The sequence below is a fragment of the Anarhichas minor genome, unplaced genomic scaffold, assembly GCF_050575085.1.
Source record: "Anarhichas minor isolate MPS153535 unplaced genomic scaffold, ASM5057508v1 ptg000025l, whole genome shotgun sequence".
Taxonomy (NCBI): domain Eukaryota; kingdom Metazoa; phylum Chordata; class Actinopteri; order Perciformes; family Anarhichadidae; genus Anarhichas; species Anarhichas minor.
In genome coordinates, this window is record NW_027466471.1 from 3,308,391 (window position 1) to 3,331,153 (window position 22,763).

At 41.9% G+C, this 22,763-nt stretch overlaps 1 protein-coding gene across 1 annotated transcript; it reads left to right on the forward strand.

Moving 5' to 3' along the window:
• The first annotated feature begins 6,591 nt into the window (after positions 1-6,591).
• On the forward strand, positions 6,592-21,993 carry htra4 (HtrA serine peptidase 4). The gene is given in 10 exon segments (XM_076098933.1): positions 6,592-6,650; positions 6,652-7,004; positions 12,414-12,513; positions 12,601-12,818; positions 14,218-14,408; positions 14,538-14,570; positions 15,540-15,654; positions 15,765-15,822; positions 17,071-17,166; positions 21,834-21,993. Coding segments are annotated over 10 exon segments (1,383 nt in total).
• Positions 21,994-22,763: the final 770 nt, after the last annotated feature.

A 22,763-nucleotide genomic window follows, 5' to 3' on the forward strand; every position in this document is an offset into this window, starting at 1 on the left:
GATTGGAGATAATTCAAATTAACTTGCACGACTCAGAAACCCCCACCCCTACAAAAGCCCCAATTCCCATAGCATCTCTCGTACCTCAAGATAAAATAGTGGTGATCACACAGGATTATACGCAATTGTCTCCAATAGAGGTACTAAGTATGTCTACTGGGTACCACGACGATAATGTATGGCTAAATTGGGTGGCCTCAAATGCTAAACAACAGGGAATGTCTAACTGTGTTGCATGCGCCAGCGCTCGACCCAAATTAATGACCGAACCTGCTCCCTTGTATCCTGAATCTGATGTTCAGGGGTACACCTGTCTGATGAACATGACTAAACAAGCCACACCTACTAATTGCACCACTAGCCTCTGTGTTTCCCCCAGTGTCCAATACTACAGGCACAGGTGCATTCACCCCGCACAAAGGAGAAGGTGCACGTTATCGCTGCTACAACTTCACGGCAGCTGAACCACAGGTAAATGTAGGAAAGATTCCCTTTGATTGGTGTAACTCTACAGGACATCCAGACGAAATAGGAGGGTGGGCCAGAGGTGGTCTCTACTACTATTGTGGCGACCATCGTCTGTTTGTAAGGATTGAAGTAAAGAACACAATTGGGTCATGTGCCATGGTAAGGTTAATAGCCCCTCTCACACTCGTAGGGAACAAGCTAGTACGGTCCCAATCCGGTAGTAGTGCCCTCACGCGACGACGTCGCCGTCACGTACTGTACAAACGCGCCTCCGACAGTTTTGATTTAACCAAGAATAGCCCTACGTACATCGATGCCATAGGAGTCCCTAGGGGGGTCCCTGATAGGTACAAATTGGCAGATCAAGTGGGAGCAGGCTTCGAGAACCTCCCTGTCATTGCTGGGTGGTTCCCAATAACTCCCAACAAAAATGTAGATCGTATTAACTTCGTCCATTTCAATGTCCTACGCCTAGCCAATTTGACCAGAGACGCTGTAGAAGGATTGGCTGATCAATTAGCACCCACCTCTCTAATGACTATACAAAATAGAATGGCGCTCGACATGTTGTTAGCTGAAAAAGGGGGTGTTTGTTCTATGATTGGGGAAATGTGTTGCACTGTCATTCCTAACAACACAGCTCCAGATGGCTCAGTCACCAAAGCACTAGCCAGTCTGCGAGCACTCTCTGAAGAGATGCATGAGGCATCTGGAATCGACAATCCATTCAGTGAGTGGATGACAAACATGTTTGGGAAATGGAAAGCGTTAGTCATGTCCGTCGCGGTGTCCATAGCAGTGTTTTTGGGCATAGTGGTGACATGTGGATGCTGTTGCATTCCCTGCATCCGCACCATGACATCACGCCTCATCACAACGGCACTGTCCGAAGAAAAGTCTCCTCCTCCTCCTCCTTACACACAATGTCCGTTGTTAGAGAATGGTGAAGCAACCGTGCACGATCAAGAGGCGGAGGGGCTTGGGGAATTTACAATTGAAGGGTGAACTAGAAAATTCACACCTAGCAGGTGTGAAAAGGGGGATTTGTTGAGAATAATAACTGATAACTGATTAAGAAAACGACAACACATAGGCCCAAAACACTTACAAGCATTAAACGTTACACCTCACACTGTTAATGTGCTCATTGCTTAGAAATGTATGTGGAAAACACTGAAGAAGGTCAAATACTCCAGACAGAGCGTTCTAGCGTCTGTCTGTACAAAAGAAGAAGTACAGTGACACATTGAAGGTCAGCTTAAGGCCTATTCCGCAAACCACAGGATATTAGAGTAAAACAATGTCTGGTTAAGCCTCGAGATTAATATGAAAACAGGAACTAGGACGGTTGGGCAGGAACTAGGACGGTTGGGCGAGCGACCCAGTTGTGACCTCTTGATGGCCAACGACACTTAACTGAACCCGGCGTCCGTTGACACCATAACATACACACACACTGATTGAGTATACAGGAAGGGGATTCAGGAAGGAGATGGAATCCGTGAGCCTGGAGGGAGTGGACCTCCCTGTGCTCCAATGAGGCCCTCAGAAAGTCTAAACCAAGAGCCGCCTCCAACAAATAGACAACCAATCATGTTCTGATGCTTAATCAATAAATTCTGCTGCGCACTCTGTTTAAGCGCCTTTTAGTTGTTGATTTTACAGCGCTACTAGGCCCATGCATGTTTAATTGCTGGGTAAAATACTCCTGTTAGAAATCAAATAAATGTTATGATTGCTTAACTGAATTATAGAGTTTTGTCTCATTCTCGGTCCACCTCAACAGAGGTTCACCCAAAATCAGTAGCTCTAACTACGTGTGTGTGCGGGTTAGTAGAGAGAGAGAGAGGGAGAGAAAATCGAGCTCTGCGCAGTAGTGAGGCAGTGAGGAACAGCACGCTTTTGCGGTGATAGTTGCGGTTCTAGATCTCACTCGCAGAGCCGATTTAAAGAGGAGAGAATAAAACCAAAAACAAAATAAAAGAATCCCCAAAACAAACAGATCTTTGTCACTGCGGTGAAACGCGAGTTTGTCTCCCTATCACCCCGAAACTCGGTCGGCCAGACGAGAGTCGGCCACCGTAGTTTTAGTTTTTAAAGTGATAGAATCACAAGCTCCACATCCACTAACAGCGACGGATCAAATGCGAACGGTTACAGCAGAAAATACACAATATAACGGGACTCCGTGGTCCGCGATGCTGGCGTAATAACACGTTATAACACGACAGTAACTTAACACAACAAGATACAGGGATAACAACGACATAAACGAATAGTCTAAATTAAGCTAATGCTAAGCTAAGCTAAGCTAGGCCCAGATACCAGTAACTCTTACTTTGAGAAGCTTCGTTCGGCAGGGTCCTTTTCCCGTGGTGGGAATCATTCAGTCCTCGGGAGGTGAGGGCTCCCGGTGGCGCGGCTATCGGAGCTAGCGCAGACTCGATCACCTCGCTGCAGAGAGGGATCTTCTTAACGTCGGAGGCGTGCGGGAGTCGCTCGTCTTAGGCCGGAAATCTTCGGCTCTGTAGGGGCTCAGTTGCCCTTTTTTGCCGGCAAGGGGTGCACTAAAGGGTGGGAGAACGGGGCATAGGAGTTATCCGTTCTCGCACTCCGGTATCCAAAACTCAAAATAAAACACAGTCTGTAGGTTCGACCAGCGAATGTGACATGTGACCTGATAGGGCTTGGTGAGGCCGCGGTTCCTCGTGAATCTTCTTGTTGCCAGGACGAGGTCCGGAGGGAAGAGAGCGAATGGCGTTTCCTGCTCGCTTATAAACCAGGTCTCGAACCCAGTGGGGGGCCACTTCATGGCCAATGAGGGGCCAGGATCAAGTTTTGGCTGTGCTGGGAGGTGTAGTCATTCATCTTGGAGTTTCCATCAGACGTTGTATGACAGGAAGGAGCATGGATGCTTCTAGACTAGGGCCAGATCCCAACAAACTCATCCATTTAAATTAAGGCTATACATATTTTTTACGAATTTAGGTTGCATGGTGGACACCGGAAGGTGTGTGATGCTCAGTAAACAAAGATCTGAACAGCTTGTGATGATCATTAATTGAATGCTTCGAATATTCCCATTATTATGTAACAAACACAAAAAAACACAATCGTTACTATCTGAATGAAAAGGACGAGCAGGTTGCAACAACGATATCACCTAAAATAAGGGGATCATTTTACAGTCGACACCACGACTGAATTCAGCATTCAACCCAAGATCTTTGGCACACTTTCAACCCCCTAGGCCTGTTTCTTCTCTCAATACAACCATAGTTGAAACTTTGAATCCTGTGTGACAAAGTTTCCAAGGATAGATACTTCTTATTGATGAGGTATTGAAAGACAAGTTTTGATTCATACTGCACTAGACCTTCAAGCAAAAACAAAAAGTATCCTCATAAAACATTTTGTATATCTTGCGCATAGTTATTTTTCCTTTTTTTGTGTTCTCCAATGAAAGTTGTCAATGCCACTCTCAACAGAACCTGTTTAAGCAACCAAAGTTCTTGGTTCGGTTTTGAACAAAGATCATGGTTTGGGTTCAAATAAGTATCTTTGTTACGTACATGGTGTTAGTTAAATATGTAAATTATGTAACAAAAGAAAGGTCAAATAAGTCAACATTGACTTTTGGGTCTCACACAGGACATGAACAGTGGTCTCCCGGGTGAATGTCCTGGGTCTAGTCGCTCTTTAGACTACGCCACCTTATTTAGTTAGAATCATCCCTGTACTTCATGATTACGAGGGTTAAGTGCAAATTACGGTGCATGCACCCTTCGTAGCTCCAAGTACGAACAGTGATGGAGAACAGCAGGCTTCTTGACACCAAATGTTGACGCCATCCTTCATACACCTGTTTCATCTGACGGGATTGCGGCCGCGTTACCATAGTGATGTTGCGACGGTAAAAGAGAGGGCTGCACTTCATAACTGTAGACGCTCCGTGGAGCGCTTGAATCCTGATGACATGTTTTCCCATGCACTTCATTTGACCGCCGGAGTTAACGTTTTGCAAGATGATTGAGGAAATTGGCTGAAATAAGTGTTCATTCCGTATAGCTGGAATTATAGATTTTCAGGGATACAACCAACGGTCTCAGCCACTGTGCACACCTCCCAAAACTCGAATTATTAGTCCTCTAAATTGCATCTCGAGGAATGAGGATTGAGAAAGCTAACCGGAGGAGCTGCAAGCGAGGAATCACTGGTGTGTCCTTTGCTGAAGTCTTATCGGCAGCCGAGACGTATAAAAGAGGCGTGACATACAGCTGGAATAATCTCAAACCATGGCAGGGCTCTACAAATGTAACTGTTCTTTTTACGTTCTTCAGATGTCGTTTATTTAAGATGACCCTTCATCTTTTGCGTCGCTGTTCTAACAGAATTCCTATTGACATTTCACCTTGATATTACTTGTGTTTTTATATTGAATGTACTTAACATGTAATCGATCAAACTTCAGTTGAACTATGGTTTATCAATGATCCCTTTTGACTTACGCTTGATATCTTATTTAATCCCAATGGTAAAAAAAACAACAACAGCTGTTTATGGCTTATTGCGCTGGCTGTAGATCCTAAATTAGAATCTGATTTCAGCGTCCGTCCACATCACCAAGCTGCAGTATTTGATCAAAGGTTGCTTTAGATCCTTGAGAGGAGCCCCTCAAAGTTAGTAAAGTTAGTAAATGAGTTCCATCTGTGGATCAAACGAAGGCAATGCCCTCCAACAGGTGTAATCTTGGTGAGAGAGATACCGGCCTCTGATCAATAGGTAGCTATTCTCTTGGTCATAATGAGAGCCGACAGTTAATCATGGCGTCTAAAAGCCCGAGCAAAGAAGATCAGGGGCTGAGTGGAGGAGAGTGAAGCCTGCGTCGTTTGAAGAAGCCGACTTGGATCTCAAGTGCATGCAAAGTACAATAAAAAAAAAAAAAAATGTGAGTGAGAAAGGGGTTATGTTATGGTTCGTGTTCATGCCATAAACATTCCAAATAAGTTGTGTACTCACAGTTCAGTGGAGCTGAAAAAGTATGGTTATAAGCCATGAAAGAAAAAAGCACATGTTAAACTCATAGAAGACATCACCTGGGTTATTAGGAATAGTAAATATATGCCGCAGTGCCCTATGTTTTTCTTTCATGTTACATTCTATATGTTAATTGGTTAACTGGTTGTCTGAATCCGGTCTTGAACTCCATCCAGCAGCCTGACCCATGTCGGAGACTCCAGAGGGGTTCAGCTCCTGTCCTTCAGAGGTGCTCTGCCCAACCGGTCGTCCTCCAAATCGCCCTCCAGAGCGGCTCTACAGTTCTACCGAGTGAAGCCGATTGAATCTCTAGTTTCAAGTCTTCTTCAATACAGCATGATGTTCATTTCGTAAATTATGGTCCATTTAAAGTCAAATAGATCATAAAGCAGAGTATGCTTTAGGGCGGGCTTACTGTGATTGACAGGTCTCTGCCGCTACCAGAGCCGTATACGTCGTATCTACGTCACTCCTCCGCATTCCAAATATGGTCACTTCTGATCATTGACTGCAAAAAACAACAACATGACGATGACGAAATCGCCAAACTCGAGGCTTTAAAGCGGCAGTCCACAAACCAATGGATGACTACTTCTTATATAGGCTATTATTGTTAGTACTCACAGCTGTTAATTGGCCCTGAGGTTCACCTCAACATTAAATGCCAATACTTTAATTATAAACCACACACTTAACAGAAAATCTCTTGCTCCACCCAAAATATTTTGTATCCATGAGTGGACGGCAGAGACTTCAGTAACCTACATTGCCTTTGGGGCTCCACATAAAGACATAAACCATAAACCCTGATGCAGCTGCATTCCATAGAGGTTTATTGTGGATACAGCACACAGCACAGGATCATGAAGGTGAATCTAGCATGCTGCTACTGGAAGATAATTACTGGCCCTCAGCCAGTGCTACAGGCTTTGAAAACAGCAGCAGTGACATGACTGTCACAGCTTGGTGGTGTGTATCCAAGGCCTACCTGGATCTACCTGGATGAACTGTATGGAGCCCAAGCAGCAGGGGGTCATAGCTACACCAGTTTAGACCGAGTCTACAAGAAGAGATTTTAGGGTCAGAATGAAGTTGGTGGCATACCTCACCCTCCTCACCTCTGCGGTTCATGCCGGTCCGCTGACAGAGACAAACTTGTCCGCGTGCCTGCGACGTCTCTCAATGCGCTCCGCCGTCGCGGCAGGTCTGTTACTACGGGCAGGTGAGGGACGGATGCGGCTGCTGCACGGTGTGCGCGGCCGGGGAGGGCGATGCCTGCGGTGGCGGCCTCCCCTGCGGCGAGGGGCTGCTGTGCGACTCCGTCGGGGGGAAGCTTGGCGGGCTCCGCAGCTCCTGCGCGTGCGCCGCCTCCGGCCCGGTGTGCGGCAGCGACGGACGGACTTACCCCAGCATCTGCCGCCTGAGAGCCGAGAACAGGAGAGCCGAGCTCGGAGAGGGTCCCGCGGTCATTTTGATCCAGAGGAGTTGGTGTGATTCAGGTGAGTTGTGTGATTAACTTAAGTTCCTTTTCGTTTCAATAGTTGAAAATATTTACCTGCACAAGTTATTAAAGATGACATTACAGAAATATAGGTTACATTTGATTAGCAAACTTCATGATAGATTCAAATATATTGTTTATGTTATCAGTAAGCTTCTGTAACGTCTACTACTCCTAATAATAATAATAATAATAACTATTATTATTATACTATTACTACTACTACTACTACTACTATTAATAATAAGTATAATAATGTTTTTATATAGTATAATAATAATAATTATTATTATAATAGTACTACTACTACAACTAAAAATAATAATAATTATTATTATTATTATTATACTACTACTATTTCTACTAAAATAATTATACTACTACTGCTACTAAAATAATAATAACTATTATTATTATTGCTACTACTACTACTAAAATATATAATACAACATCATTATTATGTATTATTTATGTAGTAGTAATACCAGTACTAATATTATATTAATAACTATTATTATACTACTAATTATTATACTATTATAACATAACTATAATAATAATAATAATAATACTTCCATTATTATTATTGTTAATTAGTGAGCTTAAGGTGGCTTTGTTACCTTTGGACAGAACCAGGCCAGCTTTTTTCAGATGTGAGCCAAGCAGAAAGCAAAGCTTATATCCTGAATTGTCACACTTAAAGCACAGGAGCTGAATATATCTTCCAGCCCTGGACTCTATCAATGACCAGAGCTATACCACACATCAAACATTCCTAAAAAGGTAGTGATACTGGTAATATCCCTGCTGCTTTTTCCAGACATGTCTTTACAGAGGGTGATAGAGGCTGTTGAACATATTAATATATATATAATAAACTAACGTCACATGTACAGTATAGGCCATTGGTTTATAGGGTTTTTAAGTACTGGACAGCAGGGAAAATAAATGAGAAAAACTTTACCATGACCTAACAACTGCTGAGATTCTGAGATAAGACTCTAAGAGAACAACTCCACCAATTTTCCACATGAAAGTCAGTCTACTTGTCATGGTTACTCACTCAAAGAATAGGCTATGCAGTAGCGGGCCATGTGTTTTATACATGGGCCTTCAGTGCTGTCCTACTACAGTTGAGCCACCTCCTAATAACCTCGTTATGATGCCACAGCTACAGGTTATTAGGAGTGTAACAATACACATATTCGTATTGAAGCATTCGGTACGAGGCTCAGGGTTCAATACGCATTACGAACCGAATGATACGTTTGAATAATACTAGTGCATTTGGAAAATGCAGAAGCTTAAATTGTGGGAAATATAATGTTCTCTCGGTGGAGCCACAGCGCTCAATATGGCAACCCACCCAACGTAACAGACAACGAGCTGTCTGACACGCCCACCACGGAAGAACAACATTGTACTCTGGTGATGCTCGTGTGTTCTGGGAGGCGCGCTATGCTAAACTAGTTTAGCAGGAAAACCAACAGCAGCACACACGCTAGCGTTTAGCTGTACCCTACTGATTCGAAGAGGGCTAAAGCAATCGCCACACAATTCCCATTTCTCCAGACCATAATTCCTGCTTTGTAAAAGAAAACAACAGCACAAACAGAGAATCAAATGTCCGACCCTAACCCCTACAGGTTATTTGTTTCGTGTAAAAATTAAGCTTAACACCTAAATACACTAACTGCAGAGTGCAGATATGAATACGCCCATGACGGGATGCTGTGTCATCAACGGGCAATGCATATAGTCAAAATCAATGTAATTAACACAAGGACAAGAACAAACTCACAAGAACCAGTCACATACATTTATATGACAACAAAGCATGACACATCAGTCCAGCAAACCTGCGGCGCTAAAACACATATTCCACCGCACACTGAAGAGCACGGGCCATTCAAATATTATTCACATTAGAGGGAACAATATCAACCATATCATAAAATCCAGCCAGAGGTCCTCCTGCGAACGTGTTCGTTGAGTTGTCGGGTCTCTCCAAAGGTTTTCAAAAGCACCATAGCTTATAAGTGTTCTGTCGTTCTTTTGGGTTGTGTTGCTGCCTTGGTTAGCCAACTCAGGTTAGTGTAGCGTAGCTCCAAACAGCTCCAAACACCAAGACGCTCAGTTGCAAATGAAACGCATTCCCAGCGATAACGCTTCTCCAACGCTGTCAGCCAGGAATACCTTTCGTACAAATCCTTTTCCTGGCTGGGTCAGGGCTGCTAGCTGTGGGGTTGGCTGACCCTTTCTTACGATGTCCAGCTTTTCTGGAAATGTCCTTCTCCAGAAAGGCGTTGCCAGTAACTCCCAAATCCGTTTCTCCCCCTCCTTCAGCCATGAGTGTTAAAAAAACAAAGCTACACCAAGCAAAACGCTAAAAATGTCATGTCAATGTCATAACTTCTTACATATCTTTCAACTTGAACTCTTACTACTACTAAGTTCTGCTAGCTAGCTTTCAGCTTCACAACAGTCACGCTAGCCCACTGACCAATCACACCGCACGTTAATGCTGAGATGCACGTTAATGCTGACATACTTGTAGGCCACCTAGACAGCTCTGACATGTCAAAGAATATGCCCAACATGTCAAACTAAAGATCTGATTGGTTGAAGACTATGACAATCAACAATATCGTCCCCATTCACTTAAACTGCAAAGGCTTCCTAGTGGGCATCGGGCCTCTCTCTTTACATAGAGATATAGGGGTGAAATCTGATTGGATAAAAGCTCTACTTAAAACAAGCTGCACTGGAAGCAGAGCAACTGAGGAAGACAGTGAGAAAATGAGATAATGGGAAAAATAATTAGACTACATGTTGTGTATTTATGAAAAATTATTAAATTATAAAATAGCTATAACTTTTTGATTCTGTTTAGGCCAGCAGAGAAGGCTTTGCTGCCCCTGACGGCCCACCACTGAGCTTATGTAATGTCTTCTGTGGCTCTGGAGACGCGTTGCCAAGTCTGAGAAAATAAACGTAGCTATCTCAGATTGGTCTGAGAGACTACACATTTTTTAACAGGAAGTCAGCTGTCGTACAAACTGGGGTGTGAAGTATGAAAGTCATACGGGCTTTCAGCAGGCAGAAAGAAAGGGTGCAATGGTAAATCGCCGGAGATCTCCTTTCAACCTCGGCTGTATCGGTCAGGACTAAAGGAATGATATTTTGCTAAAAATGAAAAGGTCACTGTGCTCCATTATCATTCTCTGAACAAATGAAGGTTCAAAATATGGTCATATTTTTGTATTTTCCTGCTTTGTGGCGCTTAAAAAACCCACTCATCATCATCTGCGCTCTTTAATTTGACTTGAGAAGCTCCCCATCCTCTGTTTTGGAGACTGTGCACGACTCTCACATTGGATGAAAACAATATATGTATCTGTAGAATGTCTTCCCAGGAGGCTTGATGTAGTGTCCCTCCAATGTTCTGCACATTCGTGCTCAGAAGAGCAAGACAAAATTCAGTTGCGAATCCTCCAATGATGGAGTCTTATCCTCCAGAGGGAACCCACCACGCTGCTGACGAGCAGGTATGCAAAAGCTCACAAACGTCGAGTCAGAGACGCCTTAATATTATTGACTACAGACGTCTTTTGAGGCCCTTCCCTTCCTTCACAATACGCCACGGTGACTTTAATTGAGACCCCCCCTTACAAGCAGATGTGGGCGGGGTTTAGGTGTGTGTCTGATGACACAGGTTAGCGTAGATGCTGCAATAGCTGCAGCACCAACAGAGTATTTCTTCAATGAAAGATGAGCAAAGGAAAGGCTTTTCTCCATGGAAACACTGTTTTCTCTCTTCTCCCGACTGGCTTTGGCAAGAGTTTGATTGACAGATGGTTTAACAAATCACCATCAAGTACATGCCTTTTTCCAAACAGTTTCCAAAGATGGCTTCTCAGATGGTTGTGTGTAACAAACCATCTGGTGGTAAGGTTAGCATTGGGAGTCCTCTCCCAAGAAAATGTGAAGGTTTTTGACCTTAAAGAATTAGTGTAATGTTTATTCATTTTAAAAGACCACAATGTTTTGTAAAATAATAAGAATTATTAATTTTTTATTATTGTAATTTAAATCTTATAATATGCAACTGTAGAATAGAAGAAAACGCAATAACTAAACATTAGCACACATGAGACCCACTGTGTGCGTCTTTGAGGTGCAATGAACATGATCTATGTTTGAGAACACCATTAACAGGTTGCAACATATAACCCTTTTTTGAAATGACACATTTGTGATGGAAATGCTGAATGTGTGATCTACGTGGCGTTCTATGTGCAGATCGACACTTGTTTTCAAATTTGAAGACCTGATAGCAGATTAGATGGCATGTCACATAAGTATTCAGCTGATGGATGATCCACAATAATCACACAAGTTGGCATGAAGCAGTTGAAGTAGCGTAATTGAAAGGGTAGTGAAAGGCCCAGGGAGGATACTGTTGATTTGTTAGTTCAGCTCTCTGACAGGCAAAAATAGCTGGTGCCAAAGTAGCTCTTAGCAATAGGCACACTGGCATTTGCTCAAAAGGTTGTTACTGCAGAGACAAGTTCATTTGTGCAACTCTGTAAACACAGCATCAGTCAGAATGTGGTGGCTTCAGAAATGGGATTGCGTGTTTGCTTAGAGAGCAGGCGAAGATAATTTTGGAGATATTATTGGGGAAGAGATTGCACTGCCCTCAGGTGACTCAAACACAGGTGTCCACAGCAGAGAGCATTTTAAATAGAACCCAACCCGCCTTTCAAACTGTGGAGGTTTGACCTTCCATTTCCTCTTGTAGGCACTCCAAGCTGCCTACAAGACTGTATAAATAAAGCAAGGTATAGCAGAGATGAATAGATGGCTTTGGCACATGCTTCGTCTTTGTTTTTATGGAGAAGTTTGCTGAAGTCCATGAACTCACTTTAATTAACACCAATAAAAGTTGATATTAAAAGTCTAACATGAGCCATGTGCTCTGAAAATTCAGCCTAATATTTACTCTATGGCGAGAAATAAAGAGGAGAAAAAAAGGAAAGACTATATGAAAACAATGTATCCACATTGAATTAATCACCAACTTTTCTTCCTGGGACCGCAACCGACGCATTGGCCTCAAGCACGTTTGTAGTTTGCCACATGGAAAATTGCAATCTGACACAAAAAAAAAGGATAATTGCACTCATCCACTAAACTCTTTGGGCATGTTTGCGATGTTATAGTTTAGTGCATCATATTTTTTGTAAACGGGGCAGATAGTGGTTTCAAATGATAGCGGTTTCAAATTGTGAATTCCCCCTTGAGTCTTTCAGTGGACTTAAACCAAGCGGCAACCTCTGGGACAGATTTAATCCATCACATTTTAGTGGCCTAACCTGTCATCTATTGTCCTGTGTCCTCAAAGGAATGCAACATCCAGGAAGTATGCGCAACAAGTTCAACTTCATTGCAGATGTGGTGGACAAGATCATCCCAGCTGTGGTGCATCTAGAGCTTTTCCAAGGGTAAACCTAACCGAAGCAAGAACATTAATTGTCCCCCATCTACACTCAAATTCCAACAGATCTAAAATCATGTTTTCCTTTTGCCAGAGTGCCATTTTCCAGTGAGGAGGTCTCTGTGTCAAGTGGCTCTGGGTTTTTAGTGTCAGAGGACGGCTGGATCCTCACCAGTGCTTACGTACTCAACAACAAGCGGCGGATAAAAGTGGAGCTGAAAAGCGGTTCGCAGTACGACGCCTCAGTCAAGGACGTGGACCAGAAGATGGACATTGCTCTCATCAAAATCGAACCAGATGTGAGTTTACACTGTGTCACCTTAGCTCCCCAAGGGCCTCAGACTAAATTCTGTCCTGTGTTTTCCTCTGGCCTCGTAGCTTGTCATCACAGTGTATTAACCTCACACAATAAGTTATTCCATGAAGAGAATCAACAACGGCCTCTGCCCACCAAAATTACACTCTACTTCTTCACTCGGTCAATTTGTTGTCTGAATTCCTCTGGGGCCTCTTAGGTCATGTCTCGTAAATTCGAAGCCTCAGATTTCTTTTTTTGTGTATTGGCGAGTGCTGTTCTGAATAAAACATGTCACTGCTCAGACACGCTCTTACACAACCAGCTGCTTTGTATGGCAGAGGTGGGTTCTCTACTCCTTCAGTCAGACTCCACTCAGCATGAAGCACATTATTAACATTTTTTAGTGCTGATCTGAATACAAGAGTACCTCAAGAATCCCAAAGAGAAAGCCAGAGGAATCACTGTCTTTGACTGCTTTATAGGTGAAGGAGTTAGTCTGAGAAACAATCAGGGAGTGGTGACAGCTGTACAATGCTATAACTCTCTGGGCTACATTCCTTGTAGAGATAGTTCTAAAGCCTGCCTAAAAGGCAAATTTGTGATGACATAAGACTCCACACCACGGGAGATTTGGCTATAAATTTGGCTGAGCATTGCAAGACACCCCAGAGACGAATGGCATCAGCCTTGAGGAGGCAGGCAGGGACGAGCTAAGGCTTAGTTTACTTTCCTGTATACTCCACAAATCCCATGTTGAGGGTGGTGCTAATAAAACAAAAGCATTCCCAGTGTAGTGCTTGGTCTCGGGAACATAGGCAAAGATTCAAATAGAGCAGCTTTTATTGCCAGGGGCATAGATTCAGCTTGAGATGAAGCAATCAGGTCTATGAATGATTATTAGTGGTTTTAATTCATAATGTTAACAAAGTTGTTAATGAGCAGAGATTGCTTTATTTCGATGCCAGAAGTGAAGTTGTTACACACATACCACCCTAAAGACTTGATGGAAAATGATAAAGCTAGACACACAGGTTAGATCCATTGGAGCACTTCTGAGAAAAGCGGGGTACTATTGTTTGATTAAAATTCCAGTCAAAAAGAAAAAAGGATAAAAATAAATGCAGCAGAATGAAAGATAACTTTTTTTTTCATTTTATTGGTCTTTATTTATTCCTTTCTCATCAAAACCTGCCGGCGACATTACCCACAATCCAGTTCTGTCTTTTTAATGCGACTTTTCTGCCGATCCTGCCGGGGCGCATTAACTGTCGTGGCTGTTCGCCTGCATTGGGATCTGATCAGCCAGACCACTTGTCTGAGTTACTGCTGATGGACACTCAACATAACCCTTATTTTGTTGCTTCAAAATAAAACTTCGAAATAGCAAATTAATTGGGGACATTTATTGTGGAGACATTTATTGTGGAGACATTTATTGTGGAGACTATGAGCTTTGGGATGTGGTGTTTGTGGTGGTGGCGGTGGGAAGCCCCTTCTCCCTGCAGAACACTGTCACCACCGGCATTGTCAGCACCGCTCAGCACAACGGCCTGGAGCTGGGCTTTAAGGACGTGGACTACATCCAAACCGACGCCATCATTAATGTCAGTGAGAGCACAATCACAATCGTTTCCTGTCTCGGTTCTTCATTTTTATTCCATCTGTCTTGACAATTCCTGTTCCACTTTCACGATGAGTAAGTAAAATATTGTTGTTGCTCTGTTGATTCACAGTATGGCAACTCTGGTGGGCCGCTTGTCAACTTGGTAAGAGATTTATAGTGCTATATCGCATGAAAAGTGATGATACCATTATTCATCATTTGCATATTTGTTATGCCCTCTGCTATGCCGGCAATCTTTCCTGTTTTATTCATGACAGTGAAGACTAAGGTCATGATTTTGTTTTATTTAATACCCAAAGTCTCCAGTCTGCTCCCTCAGGTTCACGATTAAGCCTCCCTCACAGTATTTTAGGACAAGACCTGATTATGGAGGCCTTTGCATTGTTACCGTGGAATAAAATCATACAGATGGTACATCCATTTATCAGGGTCGCTGCCTCCAGCTTCCTTTCCCTAAAAATGCAGTTCTCTCTAAAAGCAGAACAGTTGCCATACCGACGGTGCATTTTATAAATCGTCCTTCACTGTGAAAACCCAGATAAGTTACTACAATAACCAAGACTGATGGGTTTTGTTGAAGGTAAAAGGAACATTTAATAGACTATGAGCTTTGGGATGTGCATTGGAAGAAAAAGAGCCGTACTACTCTCGCAGAGACATGAAACCGATGAAATACTTCAGGCCAAAATTGCCAGGTTTCCGTCCAAACCTGGTAATTCCATTTGCTTCGAGGTAAACGCGTTCAGCGACACGCAACAAGTTGTTTCACTACGTTAAATCTGTAGCGTATAAACGCTGTTTCCAACTTAAAGACCGATGGATTGACAAGTCAAAAGGCACGATTTAAAAACATTAAAATGATTTAGTTTTGATGAGACCCGGTTGAGATGGCGTAGTTTAAAGAGGGCCGGTTAAACCCCAAACGGAAAAAAAACTGGATGGAAATGTGACTTTTCTGTTTGTTTCATGTATTATCTTGAGGAAGGCCATACATTAGAATGGTGCCGAGAGATGGTGAGACTATTTTCTGTCTCTTCAGTTTGCATTAAAGCATGGCTGGATGGAGGCACACCATGGTCTCATCCTCCTTCCATTCTGTTTTTTTTAACAGGATGGAGATGTAATAGGCATGAATACCCTGAAAGTGGCAGCAGGAATCTCTTTTGCCGTCCCTGCCGACAGAATACGCCAATTCCTCGCTGATTCCTACAACAGACAAGTCCACGGTGAGAAGGATCTAATGCTGGTGTTGTGGATCTAGTCTCCAGGAATTACTTTGTGATCTCTTTCACTCATTTCAATATTTGATTTAATTCAACCTTTCATTTGCATTTAGGAAATACGCGACAAAAAAACAAATACATAGGCGTCCGGATGATACATCTCTCACCATCGTAAGTAAACCTCACAAGAACAAATTTCTACAATACCACGTTTGTTTTAGAAAGACATCCATTTTTAACAAGTCTCAAGAGTCTGATGGCTCGGTGTATTACTGTTCCCTACTTGAAGTGTATTATTCAACTTTTATTTCAGACTCATGAGTCCATATAGCAACAAATACAACAACAATATATAAAATACAATACAATACAATACGAGGACACCAAGACACAGGTATAATCATTGCAGTTAAAAAGTCACTCGTGGTTCAAAACATACAGACATTTGTTCCAATGTTTCCAGAAACAAGAAGAATCCTTGTATCACTTTGTGTTGGCTCAGTTAAGGCTTTTATAATTACATTTCCTGAGTCATTTAATCGACATTTAAATTTGGAGATAAAATTCCTCAACACAGCATGGAAGGTGGGAACATTACGAGTCACAAACATATGACTTGCACTTGTCCATCTTGGAAGCTTGAGCAAGATTCTGAAAGCGTCATTAAATGCCACCTGAATCTTCTTCTTCTTTGATTTACTAGCTGCACCACAGGTGGGCTGTATAGAGTGGAGTACAGTAGGCTCTAAAGAGAGCTGTTTTAACATCTTCTGTACACATACGAAATTTACGTGCCAGCATATTAGCTTGTGCATACAGTTTGCAACACTGTCGTCATCACTTAGATCATTCCTGATGATGCGACCCAAATATTTAATTTTGTGCACCACATTTAGCTCTTGGCCTCCCATAAAAAACGAAGGAAAATGTAGCTTCTGATCCTCCTTGGTTTTAGCAATCACGATAACACTCTTTTTAGAGTTGAATTTGATATCATACTGCACGCCATACCGTGAGCAGACTCTGAGCAATTGCTGTAAATCAGCGCTATAAGGAGACAGGACCACTAAGTCATCAGCGTACATCAGATGGTTAATAAGACCATACAGCCTGTCTTACACTCTTTTAACTTTTTAGAAAGATCATGTAACAATATATATAAATGTGTCAATATAGTCCCCAAATACATACATACATTTTTAATTAAAAAATAATGATGTTCAGTAACTTGTTCAACACTAAATATATATACATATATATATAGGCTAATCCTTTCATATAAATGATGTATATGACTGAATAATTTTTCAATTGGCTTTGTGTCTTTTTGACCAAAAGGCTTTATCCCGTTGGAGTAGTTTCAGTTGGAACAGACTGTTTCTAGATTTCTCTAATCTATCTTTGTCTCCATTTGTCCAGCTTGATTCGAGATCTCAAGGAGCGTGAGAGCGAAGTTCCAGATGTGAGCTCAGGTGTTTACATCTTTGAGGTCATACCTGGAACAGCTGCATCCAGGTAAGAGCCAAGCTACAATCACTTCTACTGTGTGTCCCCCCATTCAGCTCACAATTTCACAAGACGGGCAAAATACAGGTTATTGATATTCGCTGATAGTTTCTGTTTCCTTTTGATTGGTTTTTGACTGGTTCAGTCTCACCGCTCTCATCACTTCGCTTTGCTTCCAGTTTTACCAAACAGCTGTATTCAGTGATAAAAAATAAGATGTAAAAAAAGCACTGCAGACTAACACTAACTGGTCGGTGGCAGTGCAGAAAGTCTGAGAAGAACAACATTGACCTCACTGTAAAAACTTGTTATCAAACCTTTGCCTAGCAGACAGTGCTACTTTAGTATTCATTTGGAGTTGTGTTTATGGCCACTTGTGAATGTAAGTCCAATATCCTGAACCCTTCTCACTCCCAAACTCCTCCACAAACCACCTCATGTTCAGTGGCCCTCGGTGTCTGATAACGAGGCATTTTTTAGCATCTGTATGACAAACCTAACCAACAGTGGTGTAAGGTAGTTACGACGAGCCTCAGTGCATGCTATCATGACGGGCCCTAGTGCATGCTACTTACTAGTTATAAACAGGTGGCAACCTCCGGTTCTGACGAGTGAAGCAGATGTGGAAGTGTCTTAAACTTGCATTCTCTCTACTGACCATCAGGGGGCGACTCCTTCGGTTGTATAGAAGTCTGATTGTATAGAAGTCTATGAGAAAATGACTTGATTTATCCCCTCTGTAAACATTGTAAACATGAGTTTATGCTCTCAATCTCTAGTTTCAAGTCTTCTTCAACACAGCATGATGTTCATTTAGTAAATTATGGTCCATTTATAGTCAAATAGACCATAATGCAGGGTATGCTTTAGGGCGGGCTTACTGAGATTGACAGGTCGCTGCTGCACCAGAGACGTATACGGCGTCTCTACGTCTCTCCTCTGCATTCCAAATATGGTGACTTCTGCTTATCGGTTGCAAAAAAACAAGGGGACACGCCGTAATCCAAGATGGTGACGGTGAATTCCCCGAACACGAGGCTTCATAACGGCGGTCCACAAACTAATGGGTGACGTCATGATGACTACATCCACTTCCTATATACAGTCTATGGTTATAAAGCACACACACTTGGGTGGTTCCTTGGCTGGCAGCTGTTTATAAAAAAGAATCTCATTTGCTTTACTACCTTCTCATTACTTTGCACTTCAGCCGAATTCTTGCGTTATATCTAGTGCTGGGCAAGTTAACGCGTTAATTTCGCGTTAACGCATTCATTAATTAACGCCGACAATTATTTTATCGCGCGTTAACGCATTTTTTTTTTTTATTATAATTTTTTTTTTTTTTTTTTTTTTTTTTTTATTGAAAGACAAGAGGCAATACATATACATAACAACAAGAGGATGACAAGAACAGTGGGATAAAAGCCAGCAAACATCCTATAGTCAGTAATTTGAGTGCACCTATATGCTGAAATTCACGGTAAACGCATTTAAACGGCACAGATCGGGAGCGAGCAAAGGACTTTGAAAGTTAGCGGAAAGATTAACCCGGTTTCTTCAGACGAACATCCGGTTTTCAGAATAAGATGCCAACAAAGTATGAATTATATTCACATTAAGTATAAAACATGCTACCTGCATCTCGTGAACCAAATGTTATTGCCCTTTTGTTCATATAGCAGTACTTTTAAAATAAAAGTGCGCAATACACTACTTTTGAATTCATTATTGAACTTTGCCATAACAATGCGATTAATCGCAAAAAATCCATGCGATTAATCGCGATTAAATATTTTAATCGTTGCCCAGCACTAGTTATATCACAAGATCACTAAAGAATTAAGGGATCACATATCGCATGAAAACCCATCTCGTCAGGCTTCAAGTAACACGTTTGTAAACAGTAAGTCACATAATCAAATAGAAACTTGACACTGGACAACATACATATTACCCAGCAATCATTATTGCACATCTGTATACGACAAAAATACCAAAAATAATAAGAAATTATTAATTCAATTGAACAGTTTTGTTTCTATAGTTTATTTATAGTCTTTATAGTTTATGTAGAATCAGCATATCAATTTCACAGCCTGAAGCGTAGGACCACTGACCGGGCTGCTGTATTTGACATTCATTTGTTGAATATTCACTCTATTTCTTTGGTCTCCACCAATTTCCTGTGAAAAAAACATCCGTCTCTTTAGCTGTTAAATGCTCTTCTGTGTTCACCAGCTAGTCGCTAATGTTGCTCGTGTACTGACTGGTGCTGGTCAGGTGGTGTAAAGAAGGTGTTTTAAGCTGTCTGCTCTGACTGGAAACAAGGTTAACGAGAGTGACATTTTGGGGGATATAAAATAAGCTACAATACGCTAAAATGCTCTCTACAATTGAGGGGAAGCGCAGAGTCGGGTGAAAATTCACTGTGGGTTTATCACTCAGAGCAACGACTTCCACATTTCAGATTAGTCTGTTTTTAATTTGATCCATTGTTAATATAAAAGTGTTGACGAGTGCAACTTCAATACGAGCAGTTTTTACACTGGATTTCTGTCTATGTTGTACATATAATGGAATATTTTGGAATGAATAATCAAGTTCTCCTATTTTTTTTCCTGTGGAAAATAGAAATAGTCCAAAATACATCAGCATCACCTGAGCCTTAAAAAGAAAAACAGGAATCCCTACTTTGGAATGAATAATATATACTCATGCACATGTCAATGTTATTCTCCAATTCCAAGCGAATTTGTTAGTTCTTGCGTAAAAGATTGGTGTAAGTTTCAAAGTAACATACTGAGCTGAATTTTTTTTTATTAGACAGCATTACCTGGAGCTTATCGGTAGCCATTGTTGGACCGAGCCTATTTAGGCGCTAGGCTTTTACAAAATGCAACAGCAGGGCTGTGAACTGGCATTTGGAGGCCCTCTGGATATTTTTTCCACCCGCTGAATAAGAGCATCCCCGCATTTCTCAAGGCCGTAGATCAGTCCGGCTGCTCATTATCCCCGTGCTTACAACAGGCCAAGCTCTGACATCTTTCTCTTGTTGAAGGCAGCATCTCTCTCTCTTTCTCTTGCTCTCTATATTCTCAATAGTCACCGCCTCCCGTGACATTGAAAGCCTGAAGCTTTGAACAGCACACAGCGGCGGTCTAACATACAATAGAGTACAACAGAGGATTTCAATTTACCATGACAGTGCTGAATTGAGCGCTGTACTACTCCTTGCATCCCTCGCTATTGTCTGGGATCAGAATGTATAATCTTTCGCTACAGTTTTGCGTGTATCGTCAATCAGTCTGCAAAAGATTATCAGAGTAAATCCCTCACATGTAAATGTCAAGCAGGGCGGTGCATGATAAAGCCATGATCCCATGTTAGGTTTGCCTCACAAGGGAGAGGGAACCTGACACAGGATCAGACTTGTCTAAAGGTCAAAGATGTTTTCCTGTGTGTGAGATCCACCCAGCTGGGTTGGGCCTGTTTTACTGAGGCTTTAAAACAATCTGAGCCCCAAAACCATGTTTTCTTCAAACAATCGGCAAAACTACACCATTTATCCGAGCCAGAGGCTGTAAAAACCGCCATTATCGTCAGATTTTCATCTTTCTGACACTCCTCGAACACATCATGTGTTACAAACACTTTTAAGAGAAAAGGCAGCCAAAACAAAGCTTCAAATTGTGATATTTCATCAAAAACATTTTATTCTACACGTCTCATTTAAAATATCGCCATAAATAATTATATATTTGAAGTAACCAGATCCTGTAAAAAAAGCATTCAATTCTGCACTCCTCAACACAACTAGGAAGCCATGATTGATTTAGCTGAGACCAACAGTCATGTGACAACAATTTCCGTGAAACTTCGACTGAACTGCAGGTGGCTGAGCACAGAGCAGAGAGGAGAGGCTGTAAGGAGAGGTTCTAAAAATTTGAATAGTTCAATATATATATTTTTCCAACATTGGTAACACTTGGAAAAATGTTCGATATATAGATTCCAGTGGTTTCCAATATTTGTAAAATAAATTATTAAAGAAATTCAACATTTTTGCATTTTTTTCTATCTTATGATCGTTGGGATTGTAGGTGACTATCAGCAACTTAAAATTAGTCACCAAGAGTCTAAGTAGGGGAGACTAACCTGCGGACGCGCTGGCAGTAAATGATTCACGTCGATCCAGTGGCTGAGTTTTGTGAGTTTATTGTGGATAACAAACAAACTTTGGTTCTGGATGGCTTTATAGTCATTAGTCGAACAATGACAATATTAGTGTGAATAGATTGTAAAATAGCGGTCAACAAAAAATAAGGCTCCCTCTCTCACCCCCTCTCCTTCCATTCATCCAACTAAACTACTGAACAACTCCCCATTGCTATCCCCAACACCACGTGACTCAATTACTCAAGTGTACCGGAAGTGACGAACAAGGGTATACAAAATGGCACAGGCCATACCTGGCTCCTACAGGCATGGTAACTGTGTTATACTGCAAAAAATACTTTTTGTTATCTCTACTTCTAGCCATGATTGGTTCCATAGAGGTGCAGGACTTTTACATTGAAAAAAAAGTGACAGGAGCAAAAAACGCCCCCGAAAAACTGCTTGGGGTTCTAAAGGGTTGAAATGTGAGTGATGTCTTGGCGTTCTCTTCTCCGCAGCGCTGACTTGATCGACCGCGACGTCGTCATCAACGGCCGGCCCGTCCGCACCACGCAGGACGTGAGCGAAGCCGTCCGGAGCGGCGGCACGCTTTCAGTGACGGTGAGACGAAAGGATGAGGATGTTACTCTGACCATCACTCCTGAAGAGACTGAATGATACCACTCACTGTACATGGCGACCATTAAAGACTAAGATTGACTTTAACACACTGAGCCGCTGGAAAAAAAAAACTGCTGTTGGATTTGTTGCCTGCATTACTTGGTCTATTGTGAGAACAGGCACATTTTCCTCAGAATGAAAGAGCAAGGGCTCATTTCTAGAGCCTCCACTTTACGCAAATAACGTTCGATAATCATGCAGGAAGGAAAGTACAGACACTAGAAATAGAATAGATCCTCAGGAACAAGAAAAAAAAAATCCTAACTGCAGGGCATTAAGGAGGTGTGTACACCGTTTAGGCTCCAATTGAATACTTTATTTGTCATTTGAAGGCTGTGTTTCCATCTGATTTTCCTCAGGCAAGTGTGAAAGAGAGAAATCTGGCATTTCTTGCAGAGGCAGTAATCAGCTCAAATCATTATCACCTGCTGGTCAGCAAACAGGCAGAAAAACAGCAGCACAAGATGGCCGTCACAGTACTCCAGAAAAAAGAAAGACCACGAACTCCAGAAATATACATACATATATAGAATACAATGTGGTAAACACATAAAATGTATAACTTTACAGCCAAATAACTCATACCACTCACCTGTTTAAATTATATTAAAGGGCCAGTTTGTGGCATTCAGGTGCATCTGTTATCAGGAGTTGAATATGACATTTGTTATGGCCATAACTTCTGGACACAGAGAGAAATCGCCCCCCCTTGCAGCCATGTGCTCTCAATCGGCTCCAAAACAAAACAGCAGGTTAAAGTAAAAATC